Consider the following 15393-nt stretch of genomic DNA (forward strand, 5'->3'; position numbering starts at 1 on the left):
GTCTGGGGAGGATGGAGTTAGCCCCATGCTGGGCCCAGTCGTGTGCTGTCTGCTGCACGGGCCCCGCTGAGGGTCTGGGAGGGCAGGAGTGAGCAGGAAAAGGTGCTATGTCCTATCAGTTTTTGTTTGTTTTTTGTTTGTTTTTGGGGGGGGGGCAGTAAATATTTTAATTTTATTTTTATGGTGACAGACAATTTTCAAGTTTACTTCCTTTTTTTTTTTTTAAATACAAAGCTAAACCACAAACAGGTACAACCAAGACATTTTATCTCCCATTTACACACTCCCATTGAATCCTCCTCCAATTGGCTGGCCGCTGAGCAGGCAAGTGTGGGGTGAGGGGAAGACTTTCTTAGGTAGCACCGTCCTTAGGCCAGGGGCCGGGGCATCGAGACGAGGACAGGCTCTCATCACAAAGCACAGAATGAGAGCCCCGACCTCAGGACTGTGCCCTTTGCACATATGTTCTGTTTTAGTTCCCACGGTGAACCAATGAAGTAGGTGCTGCTACTTTTACCATTTTGTAGATGAGGATCCCGAGGGCAAGTTGTTTGACCAAAGTCACAGAGTGAGCAAGTGGAGGGGCCTAGGTCCTGACCTGGAGAGTGGGTTCCCAGGGAGGCCCACGGGCCACTGTCTTCTGTGAGTATCATGGGTTCCTACTGATGGCGTTACTGAGTGTTGAAAGACGGGCCTTAATTAGATTTCAGATTAGTTTGGTAAGAAAACAGGAAAGAGTATCTTGAGGAAAGGACTCATGAAGGGAGGTGCCCGCTCTGTCAGCTGTTTAAACAGTTACCAGGCTGCAGTGATGGAACTGGGGGCGGGGGGACAGGTGTGTCACCCCCGTGGGCCAGAGCACGCATGTGTAAAACCTGAGTGCAGGGGTCTCGCAGAACCCAGGAAAGAGGAGTTACATTTAATAAATGATGTTGGAGAAACTAATTATTTTAGGCCCAAAAGGATAAATTTAGATTCATGCTCCCTGTGATACAAATATATTCCAAACGGATGAAAAAGTTAACTCTTAAAAATCAGTTGTTTATGGGGTAAAAAGTTAAGTACATCGCTCCTAGTTGTAGGAAGTCTAACGATAAAAGTGACCCTCCATTATCTGGAGGGGTGATGATTCCCTGAGCTTGACAGTAAAGGTAGAAAGATTCAGGAACGTGAAAACTGACAATGTCTGGATTAGTCAGGACTCCCTTTGATCTGTCCTCCTGGAAAGGAGAGTTTACTGAGGGGACACGAAGTGGCTCAGACCCAGGACCAGGGGAGAGCCGGGCCCAGGCACGGCCTGCACTCAGACGCCGGCACTAGAGGGAACCCAGGACATCCTCCCTCCTCTCGTTTCACCTCCTCTCTGCCCCACTGCTTCAGCCTTCTGTTGCTGTAAACAGGCTTTTTCCACCTCTCAGTTTATACCTCCCAGGTCCAAGGAAGTAGCCAGACTGAGGCTCTGCCCAGGCGGGGTTCTGTTGAAGGAGTGAGGCTGCTCCACAGACAGTGCCCAGCAAACCCGAGGGCCAGGCAAAGGGGTCCACGTCCAGGAAACACATTAAACGTGAACGGCAGGTGGCGGGAGGCGTTTGTGGCAGAGACGAAGAGGCGTGTGGACTTTATGAAAAGCCTTAACAAATTTGTAGAAATAGCAAAACACCTGCAGATGAATAATGTGACTACAAGAAAAAAACTCCTCAAACTAAATTTCACAGTGTGTATTAAAACAGCACCTAGGCCTTGTTTTATGCTTACTGAACTCAAGATGTTTTCCCAGCTCCTTTTCCAGAAGGATTTAGTTGCATGAAGTACGCATATGCCAAGAAGCGGGGAAATTATGGCCACTGAATATCTAAGAATTCATCCTGTGGGAAAACATGGGAAGATTCACTCTGTTCTTGCAGCGTTGTCTCTCACTGCCAAACAGTGGAAAGTATCTCAATATCCGGCCACTTCAGGTTGCATAAGGCTGAGGTGGCCCACTGTGCACTGGATGTTCACTGGAATATTCTGCAGCAGTCTAGGAACATTATTGACTTAATTTCAAGTGCGAGAAGTAGAGTGCCATGACGTCAGCGCTGCCTGCCCCCGATTAAATCTCGTGTAAGGCAGGCAGTGCTGTGGGAGGGCTCTTGCCTCTAGTTTCTTTCACTGCTGAAGTGTTCATGCAGCTGGAGTGGGTGCTATCAGGATGGATTTACTTTAAGTCAGCTGGTATTTAAGAAGCACCCACTCGGCTTTCGGTAAATGTGTAATAGATTAGATTGTCCTGCCTATCGTTCTTAGTATTACTAAAGTTCAGTGTCACACTGCAGTGCTGACAGGTGTGGAACCTGAATTACTTAGCAGACATTTATGGTGCGTCTGCTTTACGCTGAGCGCCACCTGGCAGCGTTTGGGCAGGACACCAAACTAGACCAGTAGCTGAAGGTGGCACCCCGACCTGTCCTTAGAACCCTGGGGCGCCTGCTGTTCTGCCAGCGGCGGTGACGAGTGCACCCCTCTGTGCCAGGCCCGTCCCACCTGCCGCCCTGACCGCGACTCGGTTTGTCTCAGAGCAGCCTTATGAGGTGTGCTGTTGTGATCTGCGTCCTGGAGCCCGGAGAAGCCACAGCCCGGCTGCAGGGCCGGCGAGGGACGGAAGCCCGGCCCGTGGAACCGCTGCCTGCGGGGCCAGGAGGACACGGCCCACCTGCTCAGCTCCTCTCGTCAGTGTGAGAGGCAGGGGAGGCCGGCTGGAGGACCGGCGGAACCTGCTTGCAGCTTAGGAGACGCCGTGCTCTGGGGCGCTCCCTGAAGCGAGAGCTCCGTTTGTGGCGCCCGCATCGCGCTCCAGCCCTGCCTGCCCCTCTCCTCCCTCGCTCTGTTCAGCCGTGTCTCTGCCTCTCCACACCCTGCATTTGCTCTGCCCATGCTGCTCCCCTTCTCCGCCCTGTGGAGTCCTAGCTGGCTGTCACCTTCCCTGGGAGCCTTCGGCTTCCCTCCCCGCCGCAGCCAGCTGGTTGTCCCTCTCTTTCCCCGATCGGCGTCCACCCCTTGATTGATTCCAGGTATTTATTGAACACCTGCCACATCCCAGGCTAGTCCTGGGGACCAGCTGGGGACGAGACAGAGCCACGGCCTCGCCTTTGTGGAGCAGACCTCCTTGCGTGGGCCGGGAGGGTGACCAGCAGACAAGCAGCTCGGTGAACGCACTCTGCACTCCCGGGGTGTCGACCGCGGGGGAGAAAGAAGCCGGGGGGAGGGGAGGAGCGGCGGTTTCGCAGAGCGGGGGCATAGGGGGCGGTTGGGAGAGGGTCTTCCAGGTGGAGGTCTCGAGGGCCAGCAGGAGGCCGAGTCAGAGGAGTGAGGACACGTGGAATCGACTGCTCTTCACTCAGGCGCTGGGGGTCCAGGTGACTCGTGGGGCCCTGCTCAGGCTGGCTGGGAGGTGGCCCTTCTGTCTTCGTGGGGGACAGCCACGCTTGTACTGTGCGGTCTTCGTTTGCCTTTGTGCTGTGTGAGTTCAGGGTTGGCCACTTTCCCTCCTGTTTCTGTAAAAATGTGCCCTGGGGTTACCTTCCCAGCTCTGTCTCTGTCTCCCAAAAATCCTGGTGTGGTTGAAGTGTCAGCATCAGCTTTGCAGCCAGGAAACATGGCCTCTGTCTGGAGTCCTGGAGAGTGTACTAACCCCGGGGGAGCCAGAGCAGGGGCCTCTCTGGATGGGGGTGCTCTGCAAGTGCAGGGACCCTGGGTGCGATGCCTGTTTGGAGCTTGGGGCTTCTAAGCCAGAGGGCTCTCTACCTGCGGTCTCATTCCTTCGCCCCTGAGCCGCTGCAGGGTGTCCTGAGGCTGGCCCCTGGCCTGCTGTACCATCCCGAGTCACAGGGGCCCTACTGCCCGCTTGGCAGGCTGTGGTTCCTGTCCTGTGTGGCCTTTCAAGTCTCGTGAGAGTGTGGAGGGCAGGGGCAGCCCTGAGGGTGGGCATCACGGTTGGCATCTCCTACCACAGAGGCTACCAGGTCAGTCCGTGTGTGTCGCCAGTCCCCACCAGCACCTAGTGTGTTACTGGGTTCAGTGTGTGCGCACTGATGCGGAGTGGCATGGTTAGGCTGCTGTCTGCCCCGGGCTGCGTTCTACTTAGGAAGCACGTCATTTTCCTTATGCTGATATACTGGTAGCTCACAGTCTCCACCCAGAAACTTCAGAAAGCATTGGCCTCTGTGTGCTGAAACACATCCCACACCTATGTATATATCAATTGTGAAGAAAACTAGTTACACTGTAACCATTAGGGTCCAATGGTAGAGGAAGGTATTTTTCCCCCTTAAATCTCTTTTTCTTTACTGAGATATAATTCACGTACCGTAAAATTCACACTTTTTTTTTTTTTGCGGTACGCGGGCCTCTCACTGTTGTGGCCTCTCCCGTTGCAGAGCATAGGCTCCGAACGCGCAGGCTTAGCGGCCATGGTTCACGGGCCTAGCCGCTCCGTGGTATGTGGGATCTTCCTGGACCGGGGCATGAACCCGCATACCCTGCATTGGCAGGTGGACTCTCAACCACTGCACCACCAGGGAAGCCCCAAAATTCACACTTTTATTATTTTTTTTGCGGTATGCGGGCCTCTCACTGTTGTGGCCTCTTCCGTTGCGGAGCACAGGCTCTGGACACGCGGGCTCATTGGCCATGGCTCACAGGCCCAGCTGCTCTGCGGCATGTGCGATCTTCCCAGACCAGGGCACGAACCCGTGTCCCCTGCATCGGCAGGTGGACTCTCAACCACTGCACCACGAGGGAAGCCCATTATTTACCATTTTTATATCTCCTTTGGAGAAATGTTTATTCAAATCCTTTAAAATTGGGTTATTTTAAAGGATTTAATCGGGTTATTTCTCTTCTTATCGTTGAGTTGTAAGAGTTCTTTACATACTCCGGATATTAGACCGGTATTAGAAGGATGATTTGCAAATATTTTCTCCCATTCTATAGGTTGTCTTTTCACTTTTTCAGTAGTGCTCTTTGAAGCACAAAAAGTTTAAATTTTGATGAAATCTGGACTTTCCTCATGGTGCAGTGGTTAAGAATCTGCCTGCCAACCCAGAGGACATGGGTTCAATCCCTGGTCCGGGAAGATCCCACATGCCACGGAGCAACTAAGCCTGTGGGCCACAACTACTGAGCCCATGTGCCACAACTACTGAAGCCTGTGCGCCTAGAGCCTGTGCTCTGCAACAAGAGAAGCCAGTGCAATGAGAAGCCCACACACCACAACAAAGAGTAGCCCCCACTCGCCGTAACTAGAGAAAGCCTGTGCGCAGCAGTGAAGACCCAACACAGCCAAAAATAAATAAATAAAATTAAAAAAAAATTTTTTTTGGATGAATCCAATTTATCTATTTTTTTCTTTGTTTGCCTGTGCTTTAGGTGCCATATCTAAAATGCATTGCTTAATTCAAGGTGATGAAGATTTGCACGTGTTTTCTTCCAAGAATTGTATAGTTTTATCTCTTACATTTAGGTCTTTAGATTATTTTTGTTTATGGTGTGAGATGGGATTCAGCTGGTTTTTTTTTTACATGTAGATATCCAGTTGTCCTAAGCATCGTTTGTTGAAAAGACTGTTTGTCCCCATTGAATTGTCTTGGTACCCTTGTCGAAAATCACTTGCCCATAAATGTTTGGGTTTAGCTTTGTTCTATTGATCTGTAAGCCTGTTCTTCTGCTGGTATCACACTGTCTTGATTACTGTAGCTTTGTAGTAAGTTTTGAATATAAGAAGTGTGAATCCTCCAACTATGATTTCCTTTTCCAAGGTTGCTTTGGCTACTGGGTTTTCTTGCATTTTTATATAAATTTTAGGATCCACTTACCAATTGCTTTTTTGTTTGTTTTTTGGTTTTTTTTTGCCGCACCATGCAGCTTGTGGGATATTAGTTCCCCAACCAGAGATTGAACCTGGGCCTTCGGCAATGAGAGCACAGAGTCCTAACCACTGGACCACCAGGGAATTCCCTGTCAATTTCTGGGGCGAAAAAAAAAAAGCCAGCTGGGGTTTTGGTAGGGTTTGTGTTGAATCTATATGTCATTATGGGAGAGTGTTGCCACCTTAATGGTATTAGGTCTTTGAAACCATGAACATGGGATGTCTTTCCATTTATTTAGGTCCTTCACTTCTATGTTTTGTAGTTTTTAGTGTGTAAATCTTACACTTCCTGTCTTAAATTTATCCTGTCTTTCATTTTTTTTGATGCTGTTGTAAATGAAATTGTTTTCTTAATTCTGTTTTCAGATTGTTTATTGCAAGTGTATAGAAATACAGTTGATATTTGTATATTGATCTTGTATCCTGCAACCCTGCTGAACTCATTTGTTAACTCTAATAATTGTTTGGAGAACCCTTCCCCTTAAGTCTTAATGTTTAAGTTGAAATTAATTTTCAGGTCAAAAAGCAACATTGAATGCAGAAGAAATGGCTGACTTTTACAAGGAATTTTTAAGTAAAAATTTTCAGAAGCACATGTATTACAACAGGTGGGTGTCTACTTTTTTCCTGAAAGTTTGAATATCACAACCATATTGTCTATCTGAATTTAACATTTGTGTTTATATTAAAGGTAGAAGTTGCTATCAGCTTAGTGTTTGCACTTTTAAATAAAAATGACAGCTTCAAGTTACTTGCATGGCAGCCCTAAAGCAGCTTGCACCCCTAGTGCGTAGACAGTGGGTTCACAGCACTTCCCGCTGAAAGGAGCCTGGACTCCATGGAGAAGCACAGTCTGGGGCAGGAGCAGCACGAGAGGAGTCGAGACATCTTGTGTTTGAAAGAGAGGAAGCTCGGAGCCCAGCGGGGTCGTGTGAGGACAGCACAGAAGGCGACTCGTGGGGCTCCCGTAGGCCAGAGGCGAAGCCATTGCAGCCACACAAAGAAAATGACGGCTGTGGATTAAAAATCTATCAAATACACTAACATCTTTGCGATCATAATGACATTGAGTGGCTCACAGGCACCGCGGGGTATTGCTAGGCAGCCAACCCATGGTTCTGAAAATCCATTAGTGAAGGAGCGCCTCCAAAGAACAGTCACCTCTCCTGCCTTTCCTGCACCGACTGGATTCCAGGGTAGCCAAACGAAGGAGCATTTTTCTTGGTAGAAGAATGACAGCTGACGCGGGAGTGCTGGAGTTAGATCTGGGCCTGATCACCCCACAGCTGCTAACCGCTCGGCAGCAGGGCTGATGGGCGCTTCATAATGGACGGGTCGGGCTGATCGCACCTGAACCCCTGGTTCCTCTTTGCACTGTGCGGAGTGGGGCAGCGGCCTGCCTGCACTTCTGTGAGGTGTCCTCACCAAACAAGGGGACTGCAGTCTGGCAGGCCTCCGGGTCTAATATCAGGTTACAGGAACAAGATAAAAGGGTGTGTTGGGGGGGGGTGGAGAGAGCAGGTCACAGACCGTGCTTAAATCGTAGCCTGAAGATACAGTCCCAGATGTTGGAAATTCTGCAAGACAGACGATCCAGTTTCAACCAGTAACTAGGATTAAAAAAAAAAAAAAAGGACAGCTTAAAGTTATTTGCATGGCAGCCCTAAAGCAGCTTGCACCCCTAGTGCGTAGACAGTGGGTTCTACACGGGGGAGCTAATATTATAGGATAAAAGAGGCTTCATGCAGTGTGTAGACAATGTTTGGGTCCTAATACAGACAAACCACCTATAAGAAGGTATTTTTGACAATCAGTCAAAGAAAACTGCACAGTGACTGTGTATTAGGTTGTATAGATAAGTTATTGTTCATTGTATCAGATACAATGATGGTATTGTGGTTAGGTGTTTTTAAAAAAGGTTTTGATGATACATAGTGATGTGTATTCCTAGGTGTGACGATAGGACGTGGCGTTTGAGATTTGCTGTGACATTCATAGGGCAATGGCCACGCCGGATGGGCGGGTGGGGCAGGGTCTAGACAGTGGGGTGATCGTCAAGTCTGGAGGAGCTCTTGAGTGACACTCAGGCATAAAGCCCAGTCCTGCAGCGTCCAGAGTCTGTTGCTAATGCTGTCATGTGTCACTCTGAATTAGCTGAGTTATTCAGTCAAGCCAGTATTAGTTAGATTTCCCTGGACCTTTGATTTCTGGCGTGGACGCGGCATGTTTGCATCTTGCTTCCTCTCCGGTAAGCTTGATGTTTTCCGTGTGGCACTCAGAGTAGAGAGAGGGTCGGACAGCGGTGGAGCCTGCGCGCTCCCCCTCTGTGCCCGCACCACCTCCTGCCCCTGCTTTCCTTACGGAAGCGGGGACAGCTTAGTTTGTCTTTTCCACTCTCCCAGTTCAGGTTGTCTGTATCGGTGGAGTGGAATCTGGCTTTTCCCTAGTAACCTAAGAACTTTAATCTCGGTGGGATACCAGTTTTCTTTTTTCTGGAAGCCTTTTTTATTTATTTAGGGCATTGCTTCCCATTTATAGCATCATTGAAGTGGATAGAAACGTAAGGATCGTTCTCGTGTGGAGAGGGGTTTTCTGTCCAGCTGTGCAAAGGCTCCAGGAAACGGGCATTTTTGCCTCTTGCTACTGCTTCACTCAAGCCCTTGGTTATTCTCCATTCTTCTATGCTGAGATCCAGTCAGCCGTTTGAGTCCAGTCTGGAATAGCAGTTCCATGTCCCTCATTAGCTCATTTGGACCCAAAGCACTGGCACTTGCTGGCATTTCAGCTTCCAAGGGCTCAGCACTGAGAGTCTGGAATGTGTGCTTTCCGTTGTGGAAACTTGCCAAGTTTTGCCCATTCAGCTGCTGACAATGTGGTGAATTTGCAAGTTCTGACATGTTCTGTAGAGTAATTCACAGGCAAGTGAGCCTATGACAGCGTGTAACTCCATCCCAGTATTTGTATGAGAAGTTCTGGAATATCCCTTTCGAGACACAAGTTACCCAAAAGTTCAGATCATCAAGAAAAAGAAGATATGAAACTTGATGATGTTGGCACCTGCGATAAGTTAGCTTCTCAAGATGGAGTGCTTTTGTCATGTGCTTCTTATGCAGTTAAGGTGCCAAAGCCTGGGGGTCCCCACTGAGTTCTTGCAGAGCCTCCAGTCCTTCTCTGAGAGGTTACGCCCCCATCGCTCTACAGTTGTGTCTCCGAGAGAATGCCGCTGGGCTCTGGGGGCCCCAAGGCTTCCGAGAGCTCTTTCTGTGTCTTCTAGCAAAAACTGAGGAAGGCTGCAGCAGCCTCCAGGAGTGCGAAAAGCGGGGTCAGGGTGCCCTGGGCACATCAGCCTGATGAAAATCCGGGTGGAAGGCAGGCAGGCTTTTACGGGCAGTCTAGCTTTAAAGAGGGCGGGGAATGGCAGAGATGGTGGGGAAGGGTGGAAGAGGAGACAGTCGGATGCCTGAGCGTGGGTCACGTGTGCTTGTGCTGTTCTTCTTCAGGGACTGGTACAAGCGTAATTTTGCCATCACCTTCTTCATGGGAAAAGTGGCCCTGGAGAGGATTTGGAACAAGCTTAGACTGAAACGAAAGAAGACCAGCAATTAGGAGCCCACCCTGACCCACCCGCCCAGCGTCTAAGTTTCCACGAGAAGCAGCTGCTTATAGGAGCTCGTTTTACGAGGGCTCTAAGAGCTGTGTGTGCAGGGCAGGCTGGGAGGACGCGGGTCCTGGTGCGCTGTGGCCCACGTGGCTCCGTCCTGACTGTGGATTCCAAGCTGGCTCTTGGTCATGGAAGTGATGTTAAATAAAACCCAAGCACTGTGCGCCTGTTTTCTGTGTTTTTGAATTATACCAGTTTGAAAGAGAACAATATAAAGATACTAATAAAATTTCACTTGAAAAATTTGACTCTACTGATAGGAATGTTTTGGAGTGTTACCACAGCCTCACCTGACCAGTGAGCCCTGGTTATTGGAGGGCCACGGGTCCAGGCCCTGATGAAGCGCAGCTGTCCTGGGAGGCGTCCGGACACAGACCCGGAAGCAGGTGCGGCTCCTCCAACAGGCCCCAGGGGACTTCTCTCCATTTATTCCAGGGAGGCAGAGCCTGTTTCCAAGGTTTTCCGGGACAGCTTGCTGTGGCTTGTGTCCCTCTGCTTCAATTCTTATAAAATCAGCATTGTTTGAAATAGGATTACGTGGTTGTAAAATGATGAGGCTCACTTTGTACTGTGTCCTGGAGCCGTGGCGGGGAAGGGGTGGGGGGACCTGCCTCAGCAGCGGGGAAGTGGCCTTCAGAGTCAGGGCACAAGGTGTCCTCTGAGGACAGATGAGACATCTGGATTTTACCAAAAGCCACTTGGCAAGCAGTTTTTATTCCAAAACGGGATGTGACAGTAGAGTCGAAAGGCTGGATTTTTTCTGTGGCTTATAACCTGCTGCCCCCGAAGATGATTTCCAAGGAGAAATTCCAGATACCAGAGGAAGCACATCATCCCACCCCCACCCCACCCCAGGCCCTTAAGGGCCACGCGGATGGACGAGGGTGATGCTGAAGAGGAAAGCCGAGCGCTGGGCGCCACTGAGCGCCGTGGTTCCTGGCGAACCCTGTGCGGTCCATCAGCTCCGTGGGCTGTTAACCCAGGTGTCCATGGAGGTCCCCAGGGAGTGGAGTGCATGCACCAAGCAGCGTGGGACACGAGGCTTCACAGAAATAACCCCATCTCACGCGTCACGCCACTGCCTCTGCTAAACACAACCTGTCACTAGCACATGTGACACTGTTTGCATCTGCAAAGGAACGCCAGCAGAGTTAGGGGACCAGGTTGGGCTCCGGTTCCATATGAGTGAGCCCGGAGGCATGAACTGTTCTCTAGCTTTTAATTCTTTTTTTTTTAAAATTAATTATTTTATTTTTGGCTGCATCGGGTCTTAGATGCGGCACATGTTGTGGCATGCGGGTTTTCTCTCTCTAGTTATGGCGCATGGGTTCCAGAGCACGTGGGCTCTGTAGTTTGCAACATGCAGGCTCTAGTTGAGGCTCGAGAGCTCAGTGCCCTGCAGCATGTGGGATCTTAGTTCCCAGACCAGGGATCGAACCCACGTTCCCTGCATTGTAAGGAGGATTCTTTACCACTGGATCACCGGGGAAGTCCTTCTAGCTCTTTTTTTTAAAATGTATTTACTTTATTTATTTATTATTTCTGGCTGCATTGGGTCTTCATTGCTGCGCGCGGGCTTTCTCTAGTTGCGGTGAGCAGGGGTTACTCTTTGTTGCGGTGTGCGGGCTTCTCATTGCAGTGGCTTCTCTTGTTGTGGAGCATGGGCTCTAGGCACGCAGGCTTCAGTAGCTGTGGCACGTGGGCTCAGTAGTTGTGGCTCCTGGGCTCTAGAGCACAGACTCAGTTGTTGTGGCTCACAGGCTTAGTTGCTCCGCGGCATGCGGGATCTTCCTGGACCAGGGATCAAGCCTGTGTCCCTTGCATTGGCAGGCGGATTCTTAACCACTGCACCACCAGGGAAGCCCTCCCTTTTTTAAAAAAAAAATAAATTAATTTAATTTAATTTATTTATTTTTGGCTGCTTTGGGTCTTTGTTGCTGCACGCAGGCTTTCTCTAGTTGCGGCGAGCAGGGCTACTCTTCGTTGCAGTGCGTGGGCTTCTCATTGCAATGGCTTCTCTTGTTGCGGAGCACGGGCTCTAGGTGCGCAGACTTCAGTAACTGCGGCACACGGGCTCAGTAGTTGTGGCTCGTGGGCTCTAGAGTGCAGGCTCAGTAGTTGCTCTGCAGCATGTGGGATCTTCCCAGACCAGGGCTTAAACCTGTGTCCCCTGCACTGGCAGGTGGATTCTTAACCGCCATGCCACCAGGGAAGTCCTCTTTCCCTGTTTAACCCTAGTAGCATATTGGAAAGTCTGCCTCTGGGAGGTCCAGGGGAGCGTCTTTATGACAGACCTGCACAGAGGAGCCTTCCAGAGCAGACCGGTCTACCCAAGCCCATCTCCTGGCCTCGGCTTCCTTGGCCGCAATGACACCTGACAGAACCCCTGGGCGCATTCCACGTGCCTGTCGCAGATAGTGTCCGGCACTTAACAGGCTCCTCACAAATGGGGAAATTAGTGACTAATAACATTCAAAGGGTCTGGTTCCCAAGCACCTCAAGGCCTCTGTGGGGGTGGGGTGACTGGAAGCCAGCCCGTCATGAGTGGGAGCTGAGCATCTGCACCAGCGGGAGTTTAAGCAGGATGCCTGTAGGTAGATGTTGGCACACGGGGTCTTCGGGGATTGCCTCTCCCGAAGGAGCCCGCACACCACTCCTGTGGCCGGCAGCCTCACACGGGCTCTGGAGGAAGCATCGCAGCGTCGGCTGCCAAGAAGCTCTGCTCTGTTCTGACCCTCCGGCCCTCCCCCGAGGACGCAGGCTTGGCGGGCCCTTTTCCAGCCAGCCCTTCAGGCCACTTCCACGGCGCAGGGCTTCCGCGCCGGCGGAGGGCGCACAGCCACGGGGGCGCCTGCACAACAGGCCTCTTCTGCACGTTTGCAAAGACTATTTTACACTTCTGATTAGTGGGGAAGTCAGAGAACTCATGGGAAATCGTGTGATAAAGTTTTGTGCGTGTTGATTTTTTTTCCCCTACTAGCATTGCTTTTTTTGTGATTCTGAAAACAGAACAACAAATAGGCATATTCTGTTGACTTTTTTTTTTTTTTTTTTTTTTTTTGCGGTACGCGGGCCTCTCACCGCTGCGGCCTCTCCCGTTGCGGAGCACAGGCTCCGGACGCGCAGGCTCAGCGGCCATGGCTCACGGGCCCAGCCACTCCGCGGCATGTGGGATCCTCCCGGACCGGGGCACGAACCCGTGTCCCCTGCATCGGCAGGCGGACTCTCAACCACTGCGCCACCAGGGAGGCCCTGTTGACAATTTTTAAGTTAAAAATTTAAGAATGCCTCTGGTTAGAAAGTTGGGACGGTGCAGGGAGGAGCAGACAGCAAAGGAACAGCCTTCCTTTACGGGGAATCAGTTTCCCAAAGGGGAGGCTGTGCGTTCTTGTTCAGCAAGGCCGCCTGACTGGGGGGCCGGTGAGAGCTGGGGTTTTGGTGCCGGCCGTGCTTTCTCCTCCTCTGGGGTGCGGCCAAGCCCACAGGGGAGGCCTCAGTCCTGTTAGATTCCCTCTCAGACTCCATTGCACCCATGTTATTCTTATTTCAAAGTAATTGCCTTTTAACAACTTCCAGGCCTTCTGAATACATGCTCTGGCGCCTCCCTTTCTTCCCAAGGTTTTTGCATCATGGCGTCGCATCTGCCACAACTGGGAAAGCCCAGCGCTTCCCATGGGCCCCGGGCATACGCCGCCTGCTCTTGGCCAGCTGCACGCTGCCCACCCATGAAGGCTGTGGGTGAGTGGGAGAGTTCGTTCATCCCACAGATACTGAGTGCCTGTCCGTGCCAGGCACAGGGGCTGTGATGGTGAGGGCTTGTTGTTGCTTCCGCCGCAGCGCTTACAGACTAGCAGGATGTAAGGTAGGAGAAAAAATTAGTCACGTGATAAAGAACCCATGAAGAATATTTAATGGAATCACCTGATCTGATTTGCATGTTTATATTCCAGGTTAACCATAGATTTTAATTACATTCCTTTAATTGCAGAAGCATCTCTACTTAAAATGTACTGCAATTATATCTAAGTGCTAGTTAATTAACATTTTCTTGCTGGTATCACAAAGAAATAGCATCGTAAAGTTGATAGCCAAATTTTATCTTTTTATTTTTTAACTTTTTGTTTTATGTTGGAGTACCGTTGATAAACAACACTGTGTTAGTTTCAAGTGTACAGCAAAGTGGATAGCCAAATGTTAAAACACGGGTCTTCAAGTGGGGATGTACAGACAACTGCGCGAGCCCTTCTAGGGCACTGTCCCCTCCACACGTTGCATCTGCTCGCCGAGGAAGGCACCTCCCACTTCCGGTCCGTGTCCTGACCTCAGGGGCCTCAGGCGCAGCCTACCCCCCGATTGGCTGGCGGACTTGCTTGTGTTACAAGACTTGGCTCCCCAGAAAAACTTCCCAGGGGGCCTGCCCCTCAGCTTTGCTCAGGAGACTTGCCCACCTGAACGGAGCTTTGCCGTGTCCATGGCTGGCGAGTGGCCCAGGGCACTGCCCCCCGTGCCTGCAGGAAAGGAGGGAGGCTGGAGGAGCAGCAAAGGGTTTACAGGCCAGGCCCAGAGAGGGCCTGTCACTCATTTACCTTCCGTGGAAGCAACCCTTGTACCTGAGCAGAGGCGAGTTGGGCCAGGCTGGGGTGCTGGTGACTCTGGACGTGCCTGCTACCCCTTGCTGGGAGGCGCACCTCTATGGCATCTCTCTTAGGAAGCCTGATCCCTGTGCGGGGTGCCCTCCTCTCGGAGTGGACGAGCCTCACCTCAGAAATACCACAAGGCCCAGAGGCCAAACGGAATGAAGAGTAATTTTGTGTGAGTATGTGTGGTAAAATACACATAACATTAACCATTTTTTGAGTGAACAGTTCAGTGGCATAAAGTACATTCACGTCACCACCATCCGTCTCCAGGACTTTTCCATCTGAAACTCTGTCTGCATGAAACACTAACTCTCCACCTCCACTCCCAGCCCCTGGCCCCCAACAGTCTGTGAGTCTGACTGCCCTGGGGGGCCTCATCCGTATTTGACCTTTTGCGATTGGCTTACTTCCCTTAGCGTGACATCCTTAAGGCTCATCCATGTTGTAGCCAGTGAAGACGGTTTTGTTTGCCCTCTCAGCTCTGGCATCTGAGCCCTTGAGCCTCAAATGCACTGTAGACCGAGAACGGTGAGCCGTCTAGCAAAGTGCACGTGGTGGCGTTCCGTTTGGGGCCCTGTGAGGACAGCAGGGTCCTTGCTCATCATTCATTCATTCATTCACTCAACAAATGCTCAGAAGCACCTGCTGCGCGCCAGGCCCTGCTCTCAGCCCTGGGGATGGAGCAGCCCGCACGGGCCGCCCTGCCCACCTTGTGGCCCCAGTGCCCTGTGCCCACATGGTGAGGACAGCCACCCTCGTTGCTGGGCAGTGCCCCTGCTCAGACACTCAGCTCACCTCACTGGTCTTCCAGGAAAATCATTTCTTTCTTTTCGTGCCATTGAAAATGAGTTGATCAATCTTCCAGAAATGTTCAGGCTGCGTTTGGAGCTGCTTGGCTGTTGATTTGCCGTGATGATTCTCTTCACTGAGTCCAAGTCGGTCCTTGAGTGGAAAAAGTACCGGAAGAGCTGCCGGAGGAGGGGATGAGATGGATGGACGAGGTCGGTAGGTGTCTCGAGGTGGTTTCTATCCAGGTAACTGGGGGCTCTAAGCTCCCCCAGGCCCATCCCCCCTTCCCCTCACCCCAGCACACGCACCTGAAGACTTGAGTTTACCGTCCAGACGGATCCACAGTGTGGTGCAGAGTGGGAAGATTAACACAAAGGAAGCCAGAGCTGTGGTGGAGA

The 15393-nt window shown here is 51.1% G+C and overlaps 1 protein-coding gene across 12 annotated transcripts in view; it reads left to right on the forward strand.

Annotated features, from left to right (window-relative positions):
* Positions 1–14617, forward strand: part of LOC101271060 (cytochrome c oxidase assembly factor 8) — a 41597-nt gene extending 26980 nt beyond the window's left edge. The window contains exons 4-8 of one of the 12 annotated variants that reach the window (XR_004481340.2): positions 528–642; positions 2513–2714; positions 3051–3395; positions 6423–6513; positions 9827–10118. Coding sequence is in view for 7 of the 12 variants with exons in the window: in XM_033421202.2 (XP_033277093.1) it covers positions 528–642; positions 2562–2714; positions 3051–3084 (302 nt within the window). In the remaining 5 variants the exon portion in view is untranslated. The other 11 variants (XR_004481338.2, XR_004481336.2, XR_004481341.2 and 8 more) reach the window with 11 other exon arrangements.
* Positions 14618–15393: the final 776 nt, after the last annotated feature.

Source organism: Orcinus orca, chromosome 2 (assembly GCF_937001465.1).
Source record: "Orcinus orca chromosome 2, mOrcOrc1.1, whole genome shotgun sequence".
NCBI classification, from domain to species: domain Eukaryota; kingdom Metazoa; phylum Chordata; class Mammalia; order Artiodactyla; family Delphinidae; genus Orcinus; species Orcinus orca.